Here is a 23,134-nt window from a genome sequence, read left to right on the forward strand (position 1 = left end):
AACAAGTGTTGTTAACAAAACTTTAATGCTTTGGTATTAAATGTAAAAAAGTGACGTAGTGTTTAAACTACCATCCGAATTCAAAGTGTGCACTGTGAAGTGGTCGCATGTAAGATTTTTGCTCTAAAGAGCCCAAGTATGAACCCCAGGGCTCAGCCTAGGTTCAAACTTGAGGGAGAAGTGACTTCTCCCTGAGCTGAAATTAGGGAGAAGTGAGGCTACTAGAAGGAGAAGTGATTTCTGTTCGGCGTTTAATAAAATCTTTGCTTGTTTTATACCCCTCATTACACCAAGCCTTAGTATCATCATCAATGACAAACAAATACTATTTTCAAATTCAATAAATCCTTACAAAAGTCATATTAAGTCACAAAAATCAATTCATACAAATAAAACTTGTGATTTCCATGTGCATCATAAAAATAAACAGTACTTTAATAATGCAATGACAATCCAAACCCTATTTACATCATAATGTATCGATACATGATAATTAGTCAGTGATTTTTTTCACCCAATTGGGAACAGGTCCGGTACCAATGCCATTGGGAATTCTTCGCGTCATGAAATCACCAAATTGTGGTAAAAACGAGTCTTAACAAAACACAATCTTAATGCATGGGACATATAGTATATCTATTACTGTTTATCCGAATTGTATACATATCCGAAATATGTACTCTTGAGAATGCCTTACCTGTTTCATTTAATAATCCAAATTGTCCTTGTTGTTATTGGTTTAACAAACCTTATTACACGTACATGTTTGTTTAATCCAGTTAATGCTTTCTCCATTATTGAATCACCATTACTTGTAATTTGAATCGCCAGCTTTGAATTGAACGCGGGTTGAATGTTACAATTCATCTGCCATGTGCAATGTCGAAGGTCATGAGTCATGACGTAGCAATGGTTTATCATAGCGAGTTATCGTTACTGAGTAGGTGGCGCCACCCGTCCCGGTCCTACATTCGGATTACATTCGATTTTTATCGGTGTCGCTGAAAAGCAAATTTTACTTCCTTGTTCTAAAATCGATCAAAACTCGTTAAAATGCCTTCGACTTGTTGTTCTGTACCTGGCTGTCATGAACGGGGAGGTCACGAATACCCAAGTGATCCAATTAGGAAAGCTACATGGGTTCAGGCCGTTCGGCGACTTGATGAAAATACACCGAAATTGTGGACGCCAACAAAGTCTTCAGTCGTTTGCAAGAAACACTTCAAACCAAGTGATTACGTGAAGGAGACTATTACTGGTATGTCAAAGTTATTGATAAATGAACAAAAGCGCATATTTATTCATTGAAAATAACGAAATTCCTTGAATTGAAAACGAAAGTAGGAAATAAAAATCAGTAATTCAGTGAGTAGGTGGGGTAATTGTTCATTGATTTTTTTTGGGGACAAGATTAGGATTAGACCTCATATTTATAGGAGTAGATTAGGAGGAAATCTAAATTGCTGTAAATGCATTCAATATATGCAGACTTCAGTATACAAATATTGTATTTTTCATTAATGCTGATACTAGTGATATCTATGGTTTGGCTACTTTATAAGCATATGATATGACCATGAGTAGGCTAACATGGTCGTGATAAAAAAGTTTCTTCAAGCAAGGAAGAAGGTGCTTTCTATCTCTTTCAACTTTTGTTAAGATTGTCCTAAATGAAAAAGGTACCCTGCTCGTAACACTCAATAAGCGTGTGTACTATTTGGCAGTTTAAAATAAAAAGATTGGTAGACACACATATTAACCGGTAATCTATATTGCATTGGCATACCTATTTGACTTTATACACGTTTTATAAATATTATAAGCTGCATCATGCGAAAAGTGACCATGCCATTTTTCCCCCAACCAGCTACTTTCTACTTCCTTATTGAAGTACCATTTTCATTTGACGCAACTCATAATATGTCAATTTATGTCATTATTAGCAAGCAAGACTTAGTGTTTTTCATAAATGAATATCAACTATATATTTATATAAATTCATGACATTATATTTTTGTCTAATTCCAGGTCTACAACCTAGATATGGAAGGCTACTTTTGACAGCAGTACCAAGTATTTTCCCTTGGACCCAGATGGAAACCGAGACGGCTAAAAGCAGAGTGGAGCGCATGAAAAGGAGAGATTGTAGGAAATTGGAGTATGACACTGCCTGTAAAAAAAACTTAGAGAGGACTTTCAGCGAACCAGTTGATTGTGTGGAAGAAGTGATAGAGCAGGAGTTATTTACAGCAACTCCTTACTTTGAAGAGGAGATATCGCTTACAAACGCTATGACCCAAACCACTGAGACGCCCATGTTTTCAGTTGAAAAATTTGCTTCAAACAATGAACTTATTCATTTTTATACGGGGTTGGAATCGTACAGCAAATTTATGTTTGTGTTGAACTCACTTGGACCAGCTGCATACTATTTACGTTACATTTATTTTCAAGTGTCAGGAATATCGTTTCAAAATCAGCTTTTCATGACTTTAATGAAGTTAAGAAGATATTCAACAGATTTTGAACTATCAACTTTCTTCTCTGTGTCCCAGTCAAGTGTATCCAATATTGTTTATACTTGGATTATATTCATGTCGAAACAGTGGAGGGAAGTAAACATTTGGCCAAGTGGCGAGCTTGTGCGGTATTTTATGCCGACTGACTTTAAAATAAAATTTCCCAAGACAAGGATAATAATAGATGGAACTGAATGCCCAATAAAAAAGCCAAAAGCACCGAGAGCACAACAGTCGACATATTCAACATACAAGAATAGAAACACCATCAAAATTCTTGTTGGATCAACACCAGGGGGATTGGTCAACTATGTATCCCAAGCGTATGGAGGTTCCACCAGTGACAGACAAATCGTGGAACGGTGTAAAATTGTAAGTGCCTGTGACCCGGGAGACAGTGTGATGGCAGATAAAGGCTTTAATGTCCAAGATCTGTTTGCGACAGCAAATGTGCAGGTGAACATTCCGACTTTTTTCCGAAAACAAAACAGAATGTCTGGGAAGATCGTGTTAAAAGACAGGAAAATTTCAAGCAAAAGGGTTCATATTGAACGTATTATTGGACTAGGGAAAACTTACAGAATATTAACATGTCCATTATCAGGCACAGAAACAAAGTTATCATCTCATATAACATTTATATGCTTTATGTTGTGTAATTTCAAAACATGTATAATCCCAAAACATGCTTAAATCTTAGTCAACAGTGTGACTGACACATTGTGTACATGTTGGGTTTTGAGGTGTTTCTCCATGTGTATATATTATTACTATTACATACAGCATTACTTGTTAGGCCAGAGGGCTGAATTCTATAACAGAAACAAACAATCATATTGGTTTCAATTCTTTGTATTAAAATTATAGGTCTAGTGCTATCTTTAATCTCGCCCTGCTTTCATCAAGGGTGACACAGGACACATCATGACATGAAGCGATACACAATATTTTGTGCGACAAACGAAGCGACACATGATATTTTGCACGATACACGAAGCGACACGCGAGAATGTACCACGAAATATCGCCCTTGTATAGGTAGCCCAAAAGGCAATATATCGTGGTAAATATCGCGTGTCGCTTCGTTTATCGCGCAAAATATTGTGTGTCGCTTTGTGTTTCAAAGCTGTACAATTAGTTAAAATAAGTATATTTGCTTGACTAGAACTGTTGCATGAACATTTATTTTGATAGAAATGTAAATAAGATACAATGAATAAATCAGACTTGGTGCTTTTTTTAAGCAAGAGTTTTCAATCTGAATACTTAATCCATTTATGCCTAGCGTCTAGAAAAAAGGCCTTGGCAAACAGCGTAGACCCAAATGAGACGCCACATGCTGCGGCGTCTCATCTGGGTCTGCGATGTTTACTTGAAGGAATTTCTGTAAGAAATATTCTAAATATAGAAATAAATACTAGTATACTTAACATCCATAATTTTGAAAATAAACTGATCCAATTTAGAAGGATGGGAGAGTCCACTAGGCATAAATGGGTTAATAAGACTTGTAAAAATGCTTTTCAACAAGAACAGGCTTGAAATGGGTGTTGAAGAAAGCTTTCAACTGACTGACCATTTGTGAAATAAAAGGTTCATTTCTTTGGATATCAAAGTACTTTATGTCCTTAACTTTTAAGTTCTCTGCAGTACATATAATAAGAGTGCATGTTTGTGCTCCAGCACAAAGAAGTTGTCCTTGAATTTGGTAGTAGTAATTATGATTCATATCAAGGGAGTAATTTCCACTGTCATCACAGTTTAAATAAGGAACCGTGACAGGAGATATGGGTTTGTCTCTTGCTGTATAAGGGCATTTAACTTCAACAAGATGAGTTTTATCAATAACTCCATCTGGTGACGCTGCTAGGAATGGGTACTGTTCTGCGACGACTAACCCACAGCTATGTACAGTCTTGCCGGTGTCTTCCATGAATTTCGTTACAGCGACCGATTCATGTTTCCTCCCATGTTCCAATGGAGCCGCTTTAATTTCCCTGGTTTCAATCAGTGACCTTGCGAGCTCATGTTTGTCGGTCCTTTGTGTGGATTTACAAATTTTTCCGAACATTGACGATGGAATTCGCTTGGATCGCTCCTCTATCCACAATTTATTAGTACTTTGACCTAATGTTTTTTTCTCAATATCAACGACTACGGCTGAGCTTATTTTCGTTACCAAAATTCTTTCAAGAAAATTTTCTTCTGGAGTAAGTTTCAAGTAGTCGTGATCCAATGCCACAGCCTTAGTATTTGCAGGTTCAAATGTTTGAAATATTGGCATTTCCGAAATACCTGGAAAGTTTAAGCAAACATTTCTAAAATGATCTTGATAGTTGGCAGCATTTCTAAATTCTTCTGGTCGGGGATCAAAGTCAATGTTTGTCAACTCGGCAGCTCCAGGCATATCTAAGGCATTTGCTTTTATGGGGCTTCCAATGAATTTTTTGCATTTGTGAAAACTCTGCAATTTTTGAGTGCACGATTCTTCCGTCTTTACTGTCATTTTCTTGCAAAACATAACTGCACCATATAGCACCTTGTTAACATGTTTGCAGTGAGCTTGTGGTCCCATTCCTGCAGCACATTCACACTGTGCCTCTGTAATAGACCCATCTAAGCCGAGCTCAATATCAACTGTGTAGGACACACCTTTCTTCATTTCTGCGTGACAGCTTGATTTAAAGAAAACACATGTTTCTCTGCGTGACATCCGGAAGTACCTTAAAAACTGTTCATTATACAACCTCTGCACATGTTCATCCAGATTCTTATCAAGCGGGGCCAGATACGATTGCACCTTTCCGAGATCTGTTTTGGGAAATTTAGAGTCCGAGTTTACATCAGAGTATGTAGTGGCATCTGGTAACTTCATGTGATATTCCGGTTCCAAAGTCTCTATTTTACCAAAGTTCTGATTTCTTTCGTATGATATAAGCCTGAAAAAAAAAACACATTTAGCTTTTGAAACTAATTAAAATAAAAGATGCGCGAGCAAAGCATCGGTAAAATAACCCCACCCATTACATTATGTACAATCGCCGATGTACATGAAACAAAGGGAACGCAAGTATTTTCTGTCCCTTATTAAACAGAAAACATTTTGATATAGAACAGAGAGCATAGATTCTATTATATTTCATTAATTATAAACGAAATATCGTTCCGAAATGCATGCAGGATACATTATGTGCATTTTAAAGAAAATTAACGTACACGAATATGCCCCGGCGTTATTCTACTTTCGGTTTTCAAATGTGTGTGTTTTTTCTAAGAATATCAGCGTAACGGAAAATTTACGTACCTTTCAACAAGTTCATTTTTACGTCCAACTGTTCGTGCACCCCGTTTTTTTAATTCTGCCCTTAATTCGGGCAGTGTTAATGATCCAAACTTTGATTCCATGTTTATCGCGTCCAGTTTTTGTTAATGCTTATCTTAGAATGTATAGTGGAAGCTGATGGACCGGGTTAAGTGGCGCTACCTGGAATTTGGCAGGGGAAGATAACCAACTATTATCTGCCATTTTATTCTACTCTGATAATTTATATCTAATTGAGGAAATGTGTTTTCTCAATGTCTATTGTGTAGTATTAGGACTTGTTAGTATAAAAATGAACTGTGATTCCAGCGGTGGATTAACAAACTGTCAAAACTCGCTGGACTTTTACAGTAGTGGATCTACGTAATTAACAGACCTTTGATCAATTTTGTTTTTCTTTAATAATTTTTCTGACTGCCAAAAACATGTAATTAACGAATGGTCAATCAATTATCACGTAATCATAAGACAACTTACAGCACGCGCAAAGAGGTTGTGGTATATAAAATAAAGTCGTTTACGTATGGATACGGTAGATAAAATTATGGAAATTAGCACTACAGTTTGCACGGGTGGGTTGTAAGTTTTTGTTTATATAGTACTGAATTAATGTCTTACAAAATAAATTGCACATCGACTGGATAATTAGTGTTTAAGAGTTTTGAAACACGAAACAAGTAAACAGTAGAACATACTAGAATAAATCGTATTCATATTTACTGTTGGGAATGTGTTGCGCGTGTAAACTTTTTTGAGCGTAAATACATGTCTATAACGACGTCATTTCATCGCTCAGGTAAACTACTGCATATGTATGTACAATGCGCGCGTTCTCATTGGTAACTATCGATGTAAATGTACCGCTTAACTCCTCCTGCAAGGCGTGTACTAATTGGGCTTGCAGAACAGAGAACTATCCAAACTGTCGGCGAAATGACACTCGCTATGATCTTTTGATCTAAACCGTTATTGTTTGGAGTGGATGCCCATGTATGCTAGTTGCCTGGATAAGCTTTCACAGCAGTCGATCTTTTGCTGTGATAATAAAGTGATAACATAACAAGCGTCATCGGTGACTTTATGATATGTGAAAATAGAGAATTTTTAGAAGAAAAAGTTGAGAGAGAAAAACGTTGATGTTAAAAAAAGAAGGCGAAGTCAACTTCTCCTTCATGTAATTTAAGGGCGACATTATTATGTGCCGGGCGAAGATGTCGCCCACGTCGCCCTCACGGCCGAGCCCTGATGAACCCCGGGGAAAGCATTTTTTTAATTGCATGTATATCTTTTACTTTTTTTATTATAATTATTTAAAACTTTTTCAAATTACACACCTGTGTTTTTAAAAACATTTTTCAAAAATATTAAAATTTGTCAACAAGTCCGCTTGGTCTGAATTATTTTCCTGTGCTCTTTTTATGCCCCCGGATCGAATGATAGGTGGTATATTGGTCTGTCATTCTGTCTGTCTGTCATTCTGTCCCAAAACATTAACCTTGGTTAAAGTCAAGGTCAAAGTTTTGCAATAACTTTTGCAATATTGAAGATAGCAACTTGATATTTGGCATGCAAGTGAATCTCATGGAGCTGCACATTTTGAGTGGTGAAGGTCAAGGTCATCCTTCAAGGTCAAAGGTCAAATATATGGCTTCAAAGCGGTGTAATAGGGGGCATTGTGTTTCTGACAAACACATCTCTTGTTACTTTGGCCCCAATATTTCAAAGTTTTCTATGTGATCCCCTATCATTTCAGGGTATACCCCACTACCCCTTCCAGGGCACTGTGCCCCCTGGCCACAAGCCCCTCACAGAGGCAGAAGTGTACGCACAGGTGGCAAAGCTTTTCCAAAACCAGGAAGACCTGCTTGCTGAGTTTGGGCAGTTCTTGCCAGACGCAAATGGGTCGTCAAATTATTCTGGATATGTAAGTGCCCCTTTGAATGAATCTGTGACAGGTTGTGCCCTTTGGGAAAATCGGGATATGTGCCCTTTGGAATTATCAGGATACATTTTATCACATGCTATACCCAGTTTCCCATGTAATACAACCATTACATATTTTATATATTACACATGTGTAATACAACATTTCGAAGCGTTTTTATTGGCTTAGTTTTCGTTTATTGACCAATCGCATTTTGTTATTTTGCTGAAATGACGTTGCAATGCAAATGACGTCACGAAATGTAAACAACATTTGGGATTTATCATTATGTTTCGGTAGATATTTTTTTAATTTCCTCATTTAAAAGCATGTGATAAAAAAGACCTGACTCTCGTCATATCATACTATATTTTATTAAACTCGTCGAGGAAATTCATTAGTTAGCTTGCCAAAAGCTCGCTTACTAACAAAATTCCTGAAATCGTTTAATAAAATATGGTATGATATGACAACTCATGCCAGATCCTATATGTTTGTAGTGGGCGTTTAGAATATCCACGGTATGTAAGCAACCTTTGTAATTATCCAAGATATGTTAGTGCCATGTGGAATTATCTGGGACATGTAATTGCCCTTGGAAATCATCCAGAAATATTGAGTGACCTTTACAATTATTCAAGATTTGTAAGTGCCCTTTACAATTATTCAAGATTTGTAAGTGCCCTTTACAATTATTCAAGATTTGTAATTGCCCTTTACAATTATTCAAGATTTGTAATTGCCCTTTACAATTATTCAAGATTTGTAAGTGCCCTTTACAATTATTCAAGATAATGTGGAAATAGTGAGAGAGAAAATACTTGACGTTTTAATATCTAATTTACTAGCTGGAAGGCAACCTTTGCAATAGCAATTATCAAAGGATAATGTAGTAATGTAGTGAAAAAGAAGGAACTGGGATTTGAAAAGTAAACCTACTTAGTCTACACCAGTGCTCCAGCTAGGCCTAAATCGAAGGGCGCCGCGCCCTGCCTTCCTGAACCTCCGCCGCCGCCCCCCCCCCCCCAACATATGATTATTCATAAATCTCTTATAACATTGTAATTACTTTAATCCTCATTGTAGACATTATATTTGAATGGTTTAATACTAATGGGAATAATACAATTATTTATAACATATAAATGTACATGCAATAGGAAGCATTCCAGAAACACCCGCGCGCTCGTACGTGCCCTTTTCACAAAATACTGCGCGTCGATAGTGCCCTTTTCACAAAATACTGCGCGTCGTAAGTGCCCTTTTGACAAAAAAGCCCCCCTGCCCTTTTTAAATCCTAGCTGGAGCACTGCTACACCCATTTTTTCTTTGTCAAACCATTTCCACATATGTCACAAGCATATATCAATTATTTTGCGTTGTGTGCTCTTGACACAGTTTACATTTCTCATATATCTGTTGTTGTTTTTTTCCAGACATATGATACAGAAATTTGGTATATGTTCATTATAAGGATGCTTTTTTAGCTCACCGGATTGCTCAGGTGAGCTTTTGTGACCGGTCTTTGTCTGTCGTCTGTCCGTCCGTTCGTCCACATTTGTTCCTAAACACTCTAGAGGCCGCATTTATTGTCCAATCTTCATGAAACTTGGTCAGAAGCTTTGTCCCAAGGAAATCTCGGTCGAGTTTGAAACTTGGTCGTGCCGGGTCAAAAACTAGGTCACTAGGTCAAAAAAAAAAGAAAAAACTTGTAAACACTGTAGAAGTCATGCCCAATCTTCATGTAACTTTGTCAAAATGTTTGTCTTAATGATATGTTGGTTGAGTTCAAAAGTGGTTCTGGTCCATTGAAAACATGGCCGCCAGTGGGCGGGGCAGTTTTCCTTATTTTGCTATAGAGAAACCTTGTAAACACTCTAGAAGTCACAATTTTTGGCCAATCATCATGAAAGTTGGTCAAAACATTGGTTTTATTGATATCTCAGACGAGTTCGAAAATGGTCCAGATCGGTGAAAAACATGGCCGCCAGTGGGCAGGGCATTTTTCTCTGTATGTATATAGTGAAAACATGTGAACACTCTAGAAATCACATTTTTGGCCCAATTTTCATGAAATTTGGTCAGAACATTTGACACTCCTTGATACGAGAGTTGAGTTAAAAAAAATGGATAACATGGCTGCCGAGGGGGGGGGGGGGCAGTTTTCTTATATTTATATAGTAAAAAAGCTTGGGAACACTCTAGAAGTCACATTTTTTGCCCAATCATCATGAAACTTGGTGAAATGATTGGTTTTATATATATCTCAGATGAGTTTGCAAATGGTCCCGATTGGTAAAGAAACATGGCCGCTGGGGGGGGGGGGGCAGTTTTCCTTATGTGACTAGAGAGAAACCTTGTGATCGAACACTATGGAAGTCTCATTTTTTGCCTAATCATCGTGAAACTTAGTCAATACATTGGTTTTATTGATTTCTCGGACAAGTTGGAAAATTGCTCAGATCAGTGAAACACACTTTTGAGGTTTTAGAATTGGTCTTTGTCCACCGTCCGTTCATCCACATATGGTTTGTAAACACTCTAGCATTCACACTTCTCAAGCATTCTTTATGAAAGTTGCTGAAATATCTCAGTCATGTTTGATAATGAGCAAAATCACATATTTAATGCCATAATTATTGCCCTTAGATTGTCCAATTTTTCATTATATCTTACAAAATCCTTGTAAACACTCTAGAGGCCACAATTCAGATTTTATGAATCTTGGTCAAAATATTAATTTTTGTTAGCAAAGTTTGATGTTTGGTAAGTCAACTCAAAATATAGGTCAACAGGTAAAATCTTACAAAAACAAAAACACTCCATATGCCAGAGTTTTGGTTCAATAATGATGAAACTTGACCAGGATGTTTGTCTGGACAATATCTAGGTCAAGTTTGACGTTTGGTAAAGATTAAATGACCGGACTCCTCTAAGGTGAGCGAACTAGGGCCATCTTGGCCCTCTTGTTTATGACAGTGCTGTACTTTTTAGAATTGCTTATCTTTGATTTTATTGATTCTGCATCCATTAAATGAATCAATTTATCATCAAGAGATTTGGAATAATGCATAATATTTCTGTCGTTTGGTTGTTCTGAGAAGTGGTAGTACACGGGATATGTTTTGATATACTATAGACCTGTTTGAGTGATGTACAGTTGTCTGTGCCGCACGTTTGCTGTTCACAATTTTATTTTTAAACGTTCATATTTTCAGAACAAAAATGTATATAATTATTCTTCCAGAAACATGTATTAAGTTGTTTCATTTTTTTCTTTAACCTCATTTTGATCTTTAAGTTTTCCAGACATTTTCATAAATCACATTTTTCCTTTCAATATTTGAACACTTCAAAATTTCCGTATTTAATATTTTCACATATTTCCTTATTTTCATAAATTTCACATTTTTCCTTGGACACAATTGTAATCTTTCACATGTTCAGACTTTTTCACATTTTCAGTCCCTGTTTGGCTCGGACTCAGTCCTGGGTGTAAGAAACGACCACTCGTCCACGGTGAAGAAGCCAGGATTTGCAAGCAAGCCGCCAGGACCAAAAATTTCCAATCAGCTTAGACGTTCTATATCATCAAGTGCCCAGCCTCCTATTATTAAGGTGTGGAAATGATAATGAATAAATAAGTGTCAAAGGATCCATTTAATATAATTAAAATAGCACATAATCAGCATTTCTTTTATTATGTCCCCCACTATAGTAGTGGGGGACATATTGTTTTTGCCCTGTCTGTCTGTCTGTTGGTCTGTCTGTTGGTCTGTCTGTTGGTCTGTTGGTCTGTTTGCGCCAACTTTAACATTTTGCAATAACTTTTGCTATATTGAAGATAGCAACTTCATATTTGGCATGCATGTGTATCTCATGGAGCTGCACATTTTGAGTGGTGAAAGGTCAAGGTCATCCTTTAAGGTCAGAGGTCAAATATATGTGGCCTATATTGCTTATTTTATAAATACTTATGCAATATTGAAGATAGCAACTTGATAAATGGCATGCATGTGCATCTCATGGAGCTGCACATTTTGAGTGGTGAAAGGTCAAGGTCAAGGTCATCCTTCAAGGTCAGAGGTCAAATATATGTGGCCCAAATCGCTTATTTTATGAATACTTTTGCAATATTGAAGATAGCAACTTGATATTTGGCATGCATGTGTATCTCATGGAGCTGCACATTTTGAGTGGTGAAAGGTCAAGGTCATCCTTCACAAGGTCAAGGTCATCCTTCAAAGTCAAACGTCATATAGGGAGACATTGTGTTTCACAAACGCATCTTGTTTTTGAATTTGCCTTTATAGGAGATTTTGCAAGGTAGATGTCGTTAATTCCATAAATTTGCAAAAACGATGAAATCAAAATGAGAAGCTAGAATTAAATAATTACTGGTGATGTTAAATTTAAAGATCTTAACACAGAATACACTGTAACTCCAATATAGCGCGGTCAATGGGGTCCAAGCCGCGAAACAGCGTTATAACGGATCCGCGTTATAGGTTTTGAGCTCATTTACTGCAGGGCGCTATAAAAAAAAAAAACAGGTATAGAATAGCCTATAATATAGGTAATGTATATTGCCATGCTGTGTTGACGCAAATACATGCATATAAACCGAATCGTATCGATAACAGTATACATACCGCTTTCTAATGTGCACATTTATCCAATAATCTAATGAAATTACAACATCACTTAAAAAATAATAATCTTGAACATTAATGACGATATACATGTATGTTTAAGAAATTCGTAAACACAACCGTTCGCATATATGCCATTTTCAGAAGTGTTAAGAGTACAGTGCATTATGGGGCAGAGCTTTCATTAGACGAGTGACTTTAAATTTAGATTGAATGCAATACGACTCATGTACAAAAAAATTTTTATTGCGTCATACGCATGCAAAAAACGTGTTTCCCGGGGACTTTCTGATACCGCGTGAAAATGAAAGTGAAACTCTGTTAACAATTGCCGGTACACTGCGTTCACATGTAAATAAATCGTCTGCATTATTTAATTTCTTATACACGAACTGAAAGATTAAATGATATAATACTAGAATTATAATGAAATGACAGAAAAAGTTGTTTTATACAGTAGGCAGTAAATTTCACAGCCGCTCATTTAATATAGTCAAACTGCAACCATATCAAAGTAAGAATGTTTCAATCGTTTTGAATTACTTGAATTGTATAACTATCCCGCTTGCACTTAACATATGGAAATTATCGCACTGAACCGCTCTGATTAACAACAACAACAACAACAACCTTTATTAGCATATAAGCATAATACAATGCTTTTTTGCCACAAAACAGAAAGTTACGCAGTGTGTGTGCTAAACATACTGGACCGCTCTGATTAGGAATACATGTAATAAACACTGACACGCGAGTTTTTCACACCTTTATTGACATTACACAACAGATTAACACCAATTAGCTGTCGGTGTTGTTTAACCTCGAGGCGATTATAATCGGTTCAACGGACGGTTGAATAAAGCAATCAACATGACTGTGATTGCCGCCATCTTTGAATTGTCAGAAAATACATGAAGTTGCATAATACGGATTTGAATCAGAAATCAAATGGAAGGTTGGAGAAAAAATGGGATCCAAGCACCCTCCGCGTTATATTGGATTCAGCGTTATAACGGAGCGCTTTATATTGGAGTTACAGTGTAGTACTTGTAATTCATTTCTTTTAAATTCTTTAAAAAAGCTAATACATTTTTACTGATGGTTTTACAGAAGCCGCGGTTGGGAACATTGAAAGATGTATCACTGGCTGAGGCTGGAAAATGGGGTACACTGAATGAATACGCTTTCTTTGACAAGGTAAGTAACTGCTTGTTGTTAGCTTTATGATGATATTCATTATGCAAAAGTTCCATTGAAATTTAGGAACTGAAAAAACAGATAATTGAAAGTAATACTTTTGTTGCACATTTTGAACTATTCCGACAATGTTACTTCTATAATGATGTACCGTAGTTCTGGTTAGTTTTAAAATTTAACAACATCAAAACTCAGTCATTTACTTAATTGTTTGGATTACAACTTACTTCTGTTCCTTCTTTAATTATTTTGATACATTAACCACATGATTACAATATTTTATAATAAGTCTTTATAAGACTGTACCAATAAGAATGCCTGCAGCGATTTTCTTCTGTATTAAACTCCCTATACAATTTTTTGATGATTTTTTTCCTATTTCAAGTAAAAAATAATCAATTTAGCAACGCCAAAAAGGCATAAAGAAAGCTTTTATTTCGTGCTTATAATTCAAACTTGATTACACACATCGCAACTGACATGCATGGCGTCTAGTTGAATGCGAAAATCTCAGGAAAATTCAATAAAAATTCATTCCCAAAGAGGTGAGGAAAATGCTGGCCTGCCACATTTTATTGTTGATTTGCATTTGTATAATATTGAATATTAAAGGGATCTTTTCACGGTTTGGTAAATTAACAAAATTGAAAAAAGTTGTTTCAGATTCGCAAATTTTTGGTTTAGTTATGATATTTGTGAGGAAACAGTATAACTGAACATTTGCCATGGTCTAATATAGCCATTATATGCATCTTTTGACGATTTAAAAACCTAAAAATTATAAAGCGTTGCAACGCGAAATGGTTGAATAATTTGGAGAGTTCTGTTGTTGTCGTTTAAATTTGTGAAACTACGAAGATTGCTTATATAAGGTATAAAATACGCATAGTATGTATGCTTGGCAGGATAGCTCAGTTGGCTAATGCGTTTTTACTTCAGGATTCCGGGGATCACTGGTTCGAGCCCTGCTGCGGGCTACTTTTTTTTCCTTTTTTAAATTTTATTTTTGATTTTTTACTGGAGCTTTTAAAATTTAATGTTTACATTTATCAATATAAAGCATTTAATGACAAACTTCAAAACATGCCAAAATCTGTGAAAAGGCCCCTTTAATTATGAGCTATATATTTAGCTATGAATATTCAAAATGAAGTATTTTGGGTTTTTCAATCATATTGAATTTTGTGTCATTCTAGGTCAGAAAAGCTTTACGCCACCAAGAGGTTTATGAGAACTTCCTTCGTTGTTTGGTTCTGTTTAACAACGAGGTCATTTCACGAGCAGAACTTGTACAACTCGTACAGACGTTTTTGGGGTGAGGTTTTTAAATTAAAGTGACATCTCTTGTCATAAAATAATATATTGGAAATCAATAACTCTCAATGTGTGTATTCCAACGGGCAATAATTTTGCCATTAAATTAAAACTTAAAAGACAACAAGGTCATATCACTTGCAGAACTTGTAGAACTGTTACAGAAATTCCTTTTTGTCAGAAAAAATGTTAAAATGCAATGGGCAAGCACTCTGTATTATGCTGCAAAGTCAAGGAATGATAACTCTGTAGCGCGCTGTAACAGTTTAAACAGTTTACATGTTCATTTCACACATAGAACTTAAACAAGTGGTACAGACATTCCGTTGGTAAGAAATTCAGAAAGAGCAACAACTCTTGTCATAAAATAATTTATTTGAAGCTCAAAATTTCTTTGTCATTGGCCCAGATTGAGAACTCTGAAATCAAATTGAAAAGCAAAGGACAACAGTGATGTTTTATCAAATGCAGAAGTTACTCATTAAGTTGATTATCAAAGGGAAATAATATTGTTTTGTTTCAGGCTTCCTGAAAAGGCCGGTCTTGTCCGGCAAAATTCTTAACGGTCCGGCGAAGTTTCTAATATTGCCGGTCCTTGTGACAGGCCAAAAAAAAAAGACTAAATACAGAAAAGTCTAATACTTCCCAAAAGAATGAAAACACTCCATTAGAATCACCCTTTTCGTGAATGTCGAGCCTTTTTATGTCCCCCACTATAGTAGTGGGGGACATATTGTTTTTGCCCTGTCTGTTGGTTGGTCTGTCTGTCTGTCTGTCTGTCTGTCTGTCTGTCTGTCTGTCTGTCTGTCTGTCTGTCTGTCTGTCTGTTTGCGCCAACTTTAACATTTTGCAATAACTTTTGCTATATTGAAGATAGCAAATTCATATTTGGCATGCATGTGTATCTCATGAAGCTGCACATTTTGAGTGGTGAAAGGTCAAGGTCATCCTCCAAGGTCAGAGGTCAAATATATGTGGCCAAAATCGCTCATTTTATGAATACTTTTGCAATATTGAAGATAGCAACTTGATATTTGGCATGCATGTGTATCTCATGGGGCTGCACATTTTGAGTGGTGAAAGGTCAAGGTCATCCTTCAAGGTCAGAGGTCAAATATATGTGGCCCAAATCGCTTATTTTATGAATACTTTTGGGATATTGAAGATAGCAACTTGATATTTGGCATGCATGTGTATCTCATGGAGCTGCACATTTTGAGTGGTGAAAGGTCAAGGTCATCCTTCAAGGTCAAATATATGGGTCAAAATTGCGCATGTAATGTCACTTCTGCAATATTGAAGCTAGCAATTTTATATTTGAAATGCGTGTTTATCTCAAGGAGCTGCACATTTCGAGTGGTGAAGGGTCAAGGTCATCCTACAAGGTCAAACATCATATAGGGGGACATTGTGTTTCACAAACACATCTTGTTGTCATTAAGAACACTTGTGCATCACTAGTTCTTAAGAGTGCTCTCCCTTTGTTGTTTTTTGAGAAGAAACAAAATTCTTACTCATTTTGTTCGCATTTGTTTATATTTTATTAAAAAATAAGCGGCATATAAAACATTTGATAAAGCTACTATTAATCCATAAACAAACTTACATAATTGGGTGTTACGTAATTTAAAAATCATAGCATCACCCTGAAATAATCATGACCTACTTTCCAATGAACACCGGAAATCACAACAATAATCGCAGTAGTAATCTTTGATAACCATCAAATAAATTAAACCTCTTACAAATTGAAAAAAAACCACATCAATGTTCCAGCATTTCTTGAGGGTTTTTCGTTAAAGTCATTATTCTATGAGGAGGTTCGATTCTATGATAATAAAGCTCATTAGGTCATTGTCGACCTGATATGGCCCACAAGTCACCTGGGGGTGACTAGAAGCCGATTCATGTCACCCTGAGGTGACTTCAAGCCGACGCTAGAACACGCAAGTGTTTTGTTTTACTTTATCGAGTGTACTTATACACAGGCTGCACATTGCAATAAATATTAGTTTAACTTAATTCTTCAGTTATAAACTCTCGCTTTTCGGTCAGGTGAATTTTTGTCCGGACATGCTAACATTTCCATCAGCCTGTTCGGTTGACAGGCACTATTTGGGACTTTTCAGGAAGCCTGTTGTTTAAGGGTAACAGTATTGAAAGTTCAAAGCCATTAGCTGATTTCAAATGGGACTTCTGTCATGTTTAACATAATGTTTGTCTGGGTATGTTCAGAAGAAAAAATGCTCATTTTAACAAATTGGAATCTTTTTTTAGCCAGTGAATTGTCAGAACTGTTCAAATAGTTAATAGCTTTCTTAGAAACATTGAGTTGGGAGGGAAAGTGGATACTGTACCATGGATTCCAAATTGATAACAACAAAAGAAATTTAGCTGTTAAAATGGTTCAAAGACCCTCTTGAATGCAAGGTGTCCACACACATATTAGAAACATCTGTACAACATCCACATTGTCTTTGTATGAAAACAATTTTTTTATTTACTTATTTTTGTTTAGCAAATTCCCGGAGCTGTTCAAATGGTTCAAGGACTTTCTGGGGTACAAGGAGTCAGGTGGGATGGTGGAGTCTATACCACAAAATGCCACGGGCAAGGAGCGTATAAGTGGAGAACTGGCCATGGAAATAGGTACAAGATTGCTGGTTTAGAGAGCTATTCTTCCTTATTTAATTAGGTCCCTGTGGTGTTGTGGTATGTGGTCTGTCTAGCAATCAAGAAGTCCCCGGTTATGTCCTTACTTTGGAAGCATTCTGAAGATCTTCTCCAAATACACCAAATTCTGTTTCTATCCAGGACTTGGACTCAAAAATGCTCAATAAGCATTATGCTTTTCATGGAATGGAGATACAATAAATAGGAGTCGTGTTCTGAGAAAACTGGGCATAATCCATGTGCGTAAATTGTCGTCCCAGATTAGCCTGTGCAGTCCGCACAGGCTTATCAGGGACGACACTTTCCGCCTTAACAGGATTTTTGTGTAGAAGAGTCTTCCATTAAATGAAAAATACCATAAAAGCGTAAAGTGTCATCCCTGATTAGCCTGTGCGGACTTCACGGGCTAATCTGGGATGACACTTTACGCACATACATTAAGCCCTGTTTTCTCAGAACACGACTCATAGGTTTAACTAAGCAGTAATCCCTGTTTCAAAATTACCAAATGCCTGACAGCCCTGCACTGTTCATTTTTGAATGCTTAATTGCAATCAAGTCTCATTGACCATTTTCATAATTTTACTTATCATGATTTTATCTCTTAGTCACTGACCTTTGACTCTGGAAATACAGGAAAAGTTCATGAAACTATTTTTTATTTAGGTAATTAGAACCATTTGCAATAATCTCGGCAATGCAAAAGAAATGTTCTAACACATCAAATAAAAAAAATTAAACTTTGAAATTTAATCATAAATCAAGCAATAAAATAATATTTTGTTTTATAAAAGTTTAGTACAGCGAAAATGGTATAAAAAATTTCAGTTCAATAACATATTTCCCGCTTATGGGCTTCATCAAAATTATAAACAGGTACAAAATACATTTTTGCGTTATGCAAACTTTTTAGAAGCCTCTTACTGGGTCTGTTGTTTATGTTCAGATTATGCGACCTGTAAGAAGTATGGAGCCAGCTACAGGGCCCTACCTAAGACATACCCTCAGCCAAAATCCACCGGTAGAACATCACTGTGCAAAGAGGTAAGAACAAGTGCATGTACTGCTCCCCCCCTCTCCCCCCCCCCTAATAAAAAAACAACAACAACAGAAGACTAAAAAAATAAATCATGAAATAAAAAAACACACCCCATAATTTTGCCTGACTATCCCCAGTTGAAATCAACTCATAGAAAAGCACTGCGCACAAGTGTCTCTGAAAAATGTTCTGGTCTGTCTCAGTTGTCTTGCATAATCAGAAAAGATTAATCAGTTGAAAATCTAGACAGTAGAAGAATATAAGAATTCAATGTAAATTCCTTAAAGTTTGACATATGTATCATTTAAAATGATTCTTATAGCTTTAGATATTTGTCTAATGCAGTAAATACAACGTTGTTCATTTCAAGATTGCTATGGTAACAAATCTGTTACCGGTATTATATTATATTTTTTATGCAGGTGCTTAACGACACATGGGTATCATTTCCTTCATGGTCTGAGGACTCGACGTTTGTAACGTCACGAAAAACTCAGTTTGAAGAACATATCTACAGATGTGAGGATGAACGATTTGAGGTAATTGCAGGCCTTTTCCACTCCATTTTGGGAAAACACTACTCTGGATTTTTGGGAATTTCGCGCCGTGAAAAACCCCATTATTGGGAAAAAAAATTATCGCAAAACTGGCTCAATTGGGAAAAAATAATCGCATGTAAAAAGTGTTTCTGATATTTCAAAGAAGCCATTAACTGGTAAATAACAACTATTTTGATAACATATTAAAAAATTTACAAAAAATTATGAACATGTGTGATAAGTGCAGGTTTTTTTATCTGATTTTGGGGAAAGGGCCTGGCCTTTTTTGTGGGGAAAAAAATCGCGCGAAACGCCAGATTTTGGGGAATATAAGGAAAGTCGTAAATAATCAATTTAACATATTTTACTGTTTTTAAAAAAAATTCAAGGCAACAGACAATTTAATTATGCAATATTTTTCTATTTTCTACACTGGATCAGGTTAACTTATATATTTAAAGGTTTAAAAAAAAAAACAGTATTTTTTTATTTTTTTTTAAGTGGGATTTTTTTTTCAATTGGGAAAAAAACAGTCAGATTTGCATTGGGAATGGGACCAATATTTGGACCCGTGGCATAGGGCGGAAAAGGCCTGAATTGTGCAATAAAACATGTAATACTTTGAAGTTTTTTCTTTTGTATGGGTCAATAACTAAAATCTTGGAAAGTACTTTAAAACTAATATAGGATATTTTTTCTGCCTCGGGTAGGAGGGCATATAGCAGTCGGTCTGTCCATCTGTCTGTCATTTCCTGTTTTTAGGTGGGTTTTTTACATAATGCTTTCAGATATTTTGCTGATTTTGGTATGTGAGTCTACCTACATGACCTACAAATGAAGTGTGAGTTTTGTTCCGGTCCATTTATTTTCAGCGAAGTTATGGGCCTTGCACTTAACAGTTTTCTCTAAAATAGCCTCTGTGCGTCTTCGAAGCGCAGAGGAGGCATTATCTTTCACAAACACAGGTCTTGTTTGTTTCTATACTGTATCGGCTTTGTTTGTATCTATACTGTATAGGCTACTCTATACAAGTGGCCTTTATTGAGAGATGACAATTCAGTCTCATGATTCACATTGTGTGTGTCTGTAGCTTGACGTGGTCATAGAGACCAATCTCTCCACAATACGAGTGCTAGAATCTGTTCAGAAGAAACTGACGAGAATGGCACCAGAGGACGCTGCTAAGTTTAAACTCGACAACTGCCTTGGAGGGACGTCAGAAGTTCTACACAGAAAAGCAATACAGAGGTGAGTTTAAATCATTGGGCCTTCTGTGTATGTTTTTTCTTGGAAAAAAATTATATATTTTTTGCAAATGGGATCTAAATATACCCAATTGAAGGATTAAAAAATGTGTTTAATATGTCACAACATGTAATTAATCTCAAACCAGCTCTCTAAGTTGAGACTTGGTAAAAAATAATTTTAATATCTCAATTTTAGATTTTTTGTTAGCAAAAAAGAAAAGAAAACTACTTTCCCAATTCTAGTTAAAGCAGAGGCGTTTTTTTCCAATACAAAGGGACCCAGCCCAAAACATTGGCCACTGAACACATTGGAGTTCAATATCTCTACATCGTTCTAGGAGTGGGATCTTCAGTAGCTCTGTACAAATCTGCAAACTATTGTACCAAAAATCTTATATCAGTGCTTTTTTTCTTGATTCGAGGAAGGGGGCTGTACTTCCATGTTGGGGGAAAAAATATTTAGAAAACTGAGAAAGGTGAAATATTTTCCCAAACTAAGCTTGAAATTTTGCAAAAATTGTATCATTTAAAAGTTATTCTCATTGGGGAAGGGACCTATTTCATGGGGGAAGTATATTGGTTAAAATTGTTCAGACAACCTGTTATTTCTCTCTCGATCTTTCCCTATGTATGCAAAGTTTGTCCAACTTGTTTTAGAATTTATGGGGACAAGGCACCGGATATTGTTGATGGACTGAAGAAAAACCCAGTGGTGGCAGTTCCCTTGGTCCTTAGGAGGTAAGGGGGAGTGTATGTGTAGGCCAGCAATCATCTTGTTGTACTCTGACAGTGATTTCAATAGATGTTGAAAACCAGGAGTCAAATAACCTTTAATTTGACATGTGAAGGGGTCTTTGTCAAGAGTGAAGGATTCAGTAGGTCATGGTACTGAAAGTGACAAAAGCCAGACATTTACTTTTTATGCCCCCAGAACATAGGTTCTGGGGGCATATTCAAATCGCACCGTCAGTCAGTCAGTCAGTCAGTCCGTCCAGATTAGTCTCAATAAGTCAAGCAATTGTCATCAGATCTTCACCAAACTTCATGAATTTGTGTTAGGCTATAACATCTAGGTCAAGTTCGAAAATTGGCCAAAATGACCCAGACACTTCTGAGTTACGGCCCTTGAATTATCGTAAATTGGTATTTTTCTCGTTTCCACTCAATAACTCGAGAAAATGTCATAGGTTTTTCACCAAACTTCCTGAAAATGTGTAAGGTCATAAGATCTAGGTCAAGTTCGATAATCAGCCAAATTGACCACGACACTCCTGAGTAACAGCCCTTGAATCATCTAAATTTGAGTTTTTTCTCGTTTCCCCTCAATAACTCAAGCAATTGTCATCGGATCTTTACCAAACTTCATAAAAATTAGTAAGGCAATAAAATCTAGGTTAAGTTCGATAATCGGCCAAATTGACCAAAACACTCCTGAGTAACGGCCCTTTGAATCATCTAAAAATTGAGTTTGTTCTCGTTTGCTCTCAATAACTCAAGCAATTGTCATCGGATCTTCACCAAACTTCATAAAAATATGTAAGGCAATACAATCTAGGTTAAGTTCGATAATCAGCCAAATTTACCCAGGCATTCTGAGTTATGGCTCTTGAATCATCAAAAAATTGCGTTTTCGCTTGGAAAATGCTCATAACTTCTATGTCGCTTCAGATGTAACTTTCATATTTGGTATGCATGTGTATATGGACAAGGCCTTTCATTACGCACATAAATTTTGACCCCCTTGACCTTGAACTTAGGGTCCGCGTTTAGGTTTCAAAATCTGCATTTAGGTTTCGAAAAAGCATTTTTTGGGGGCATATGTCTTCCGATGGAGACAGCTCTTGTTAATTCAGTTTTCTAGTCGGACTAGTGCCCTAAAATTAACTTATGCTTATCAAAAAGTGACTTGGCCTAACTTTGATATGCAAATGAATATACTAAAGAAAGTTTTAGAGTACTGTAAATGTTGAGCCCTAGTGACAGAAATTTGAGAACTTTAAAAACATAATTGCTATAAAACAACTTCTGTATGTGTTCTTATAAAATATATATATATATACTTATAATAACCATTTTATTAGCTTAGTAAATTTACTGGCCTCTGGTTTTTAGCTCCACTGGCCAGAGGCCAGCAGGGCTTATGTCATGGTCCTGTGTCTGTTGTGCGTGCATGCGTGTGTTAACTTTTTCTTTCAACATCTCTTCTCCTTAACTTCAAGTCCAATTCTGATAAAACTTCTCACAATTGTTCCTAGGGTGAACCTCTTTCAAATTTGTTCAAATTATGCCCCTGGGGTCAAATTTGACCCCGCCCCGGGGGTCAATAAATTTAACATATGCTTATATAAAGCCTATTTTGTGCAAACTTTAAAAATCTTTCTGTCCATAACCATTGGGCCTAGGGCTACCACATTTGGTATGCAGTGACATTTAATAGTTCTCTACTTTGTTTGTTCAAATTATGCCCCTGGGGTCAAATTTGACCCTGCCCCAGGCATCACAAAAATGAACATATGCTTGTATAAAGCCTATTTTGTGCAAACTTTAAAAATCTTTCTGTCCATAACTGTATGGCATAGGGCTACCAAATTTGGTATGTAGTGGCATCTTATAGTCCTCTACCAAGTTTGTTCAAACTAAGCCCCTGGGATCAAATTTGACTTTCCCAGGGGTCACAAAATTGAACATGTGCTTATATTGGACCTATT

General features: G+C 36.3%; 2 protein-coding genes across 4 annotated transcripts in view; both read left to right on the plus strand.

The window, feature by feature from the left end:
• Positions 1-23,134, plus strand: part of LOC127833887 (paired amphipathic helix protein Sin3a-like) — a 75,962-nt gene that overhangs the window by 29,446 nt on the left and 23,382 nt on the right. For all 3 annotated transcript variants that reach the window (XM_052359387.1, XM_052359386.1, XM_052359388.1), the window contains exons 9-17: positions 7,595-7,765; positions 11,231-11,383; positions 13,528-13,614; positions 14,811-14,929; positions 17,447-17,577; positions 18,548-18,645; positions 19,063-19,179; positions 20,270-20,427; positions 21,084-21,164. In XM_052359387.1, coding sequence (XP_052215347.1) covers positions 7,595-7,765; positions 11,231-11,383; positions 13,528-13,614; positions 14,811-14,929; positions 17,447-17,577; positions 18,548-18,645; positions 19,063-19,179; positions 20,270-20,427; positions 21,084-21,164 — 1,115 coding nt within the window. The remainder of the gene's footprint in view (positions 1-7,594; positions 7,766-11,230; positions 11,384-13,527; positions 13,615-14,810; positions 14,930-17,446; positions 17,578-18,547; positions 18,646-19,062; positions 19,180-20,269; positions 20,428-21,083; positions 21,165-23,134) is intronic.
• Positions 915-3,762, plus strand: LOC127833894 (uncharacterized). Its single transcript, XM_052359406.1, has 2 exons — positions 915-1,258; positions 2,029-3,762. Exons 1-2 carry the CDS (start codon positions 1,054-1,056, stop codon positions 3,210-3,212), a joined length of 1,389 nt encoding a protein of 462 aa, XP_052215366.1. The 5' UTR covers positions 915-1,053; the 3' UTR covers positions 3,213-3,762.

This window comes from Dreissena polymorpha, chromosome 6 (assembly GCF_020536995.1).
Source record: "Dreissena polymorpha isolate Duluth1 chromosome 6, UMN_Dpol_1.0, whole genome shotgun sequence".
In the NCBI taxonomy this organism is placed as follows: domain Eukaryota; kingdom Metazoa; phylum Mollusca; class Bivalvia; order Myida; family Dreissenidae; genus Dreissena; species Dreissena polymorpha.

Coding starts and splice junctions, on each gene's coding strand:
- LOC127833894 (XM_052359406.1), top strand. CDS start 1,054: ATGCCTTCGACTTGTTGTTCTGTACCTGGCTGTCATGAACGGGGAGGT. Junction 1,259..2,028: donor CGTGAAGGAGACTATTACTG/GTATGTCAAAGT, acceptor GTCTAATTCCAG/GTCTACAACCTAGATATGGA.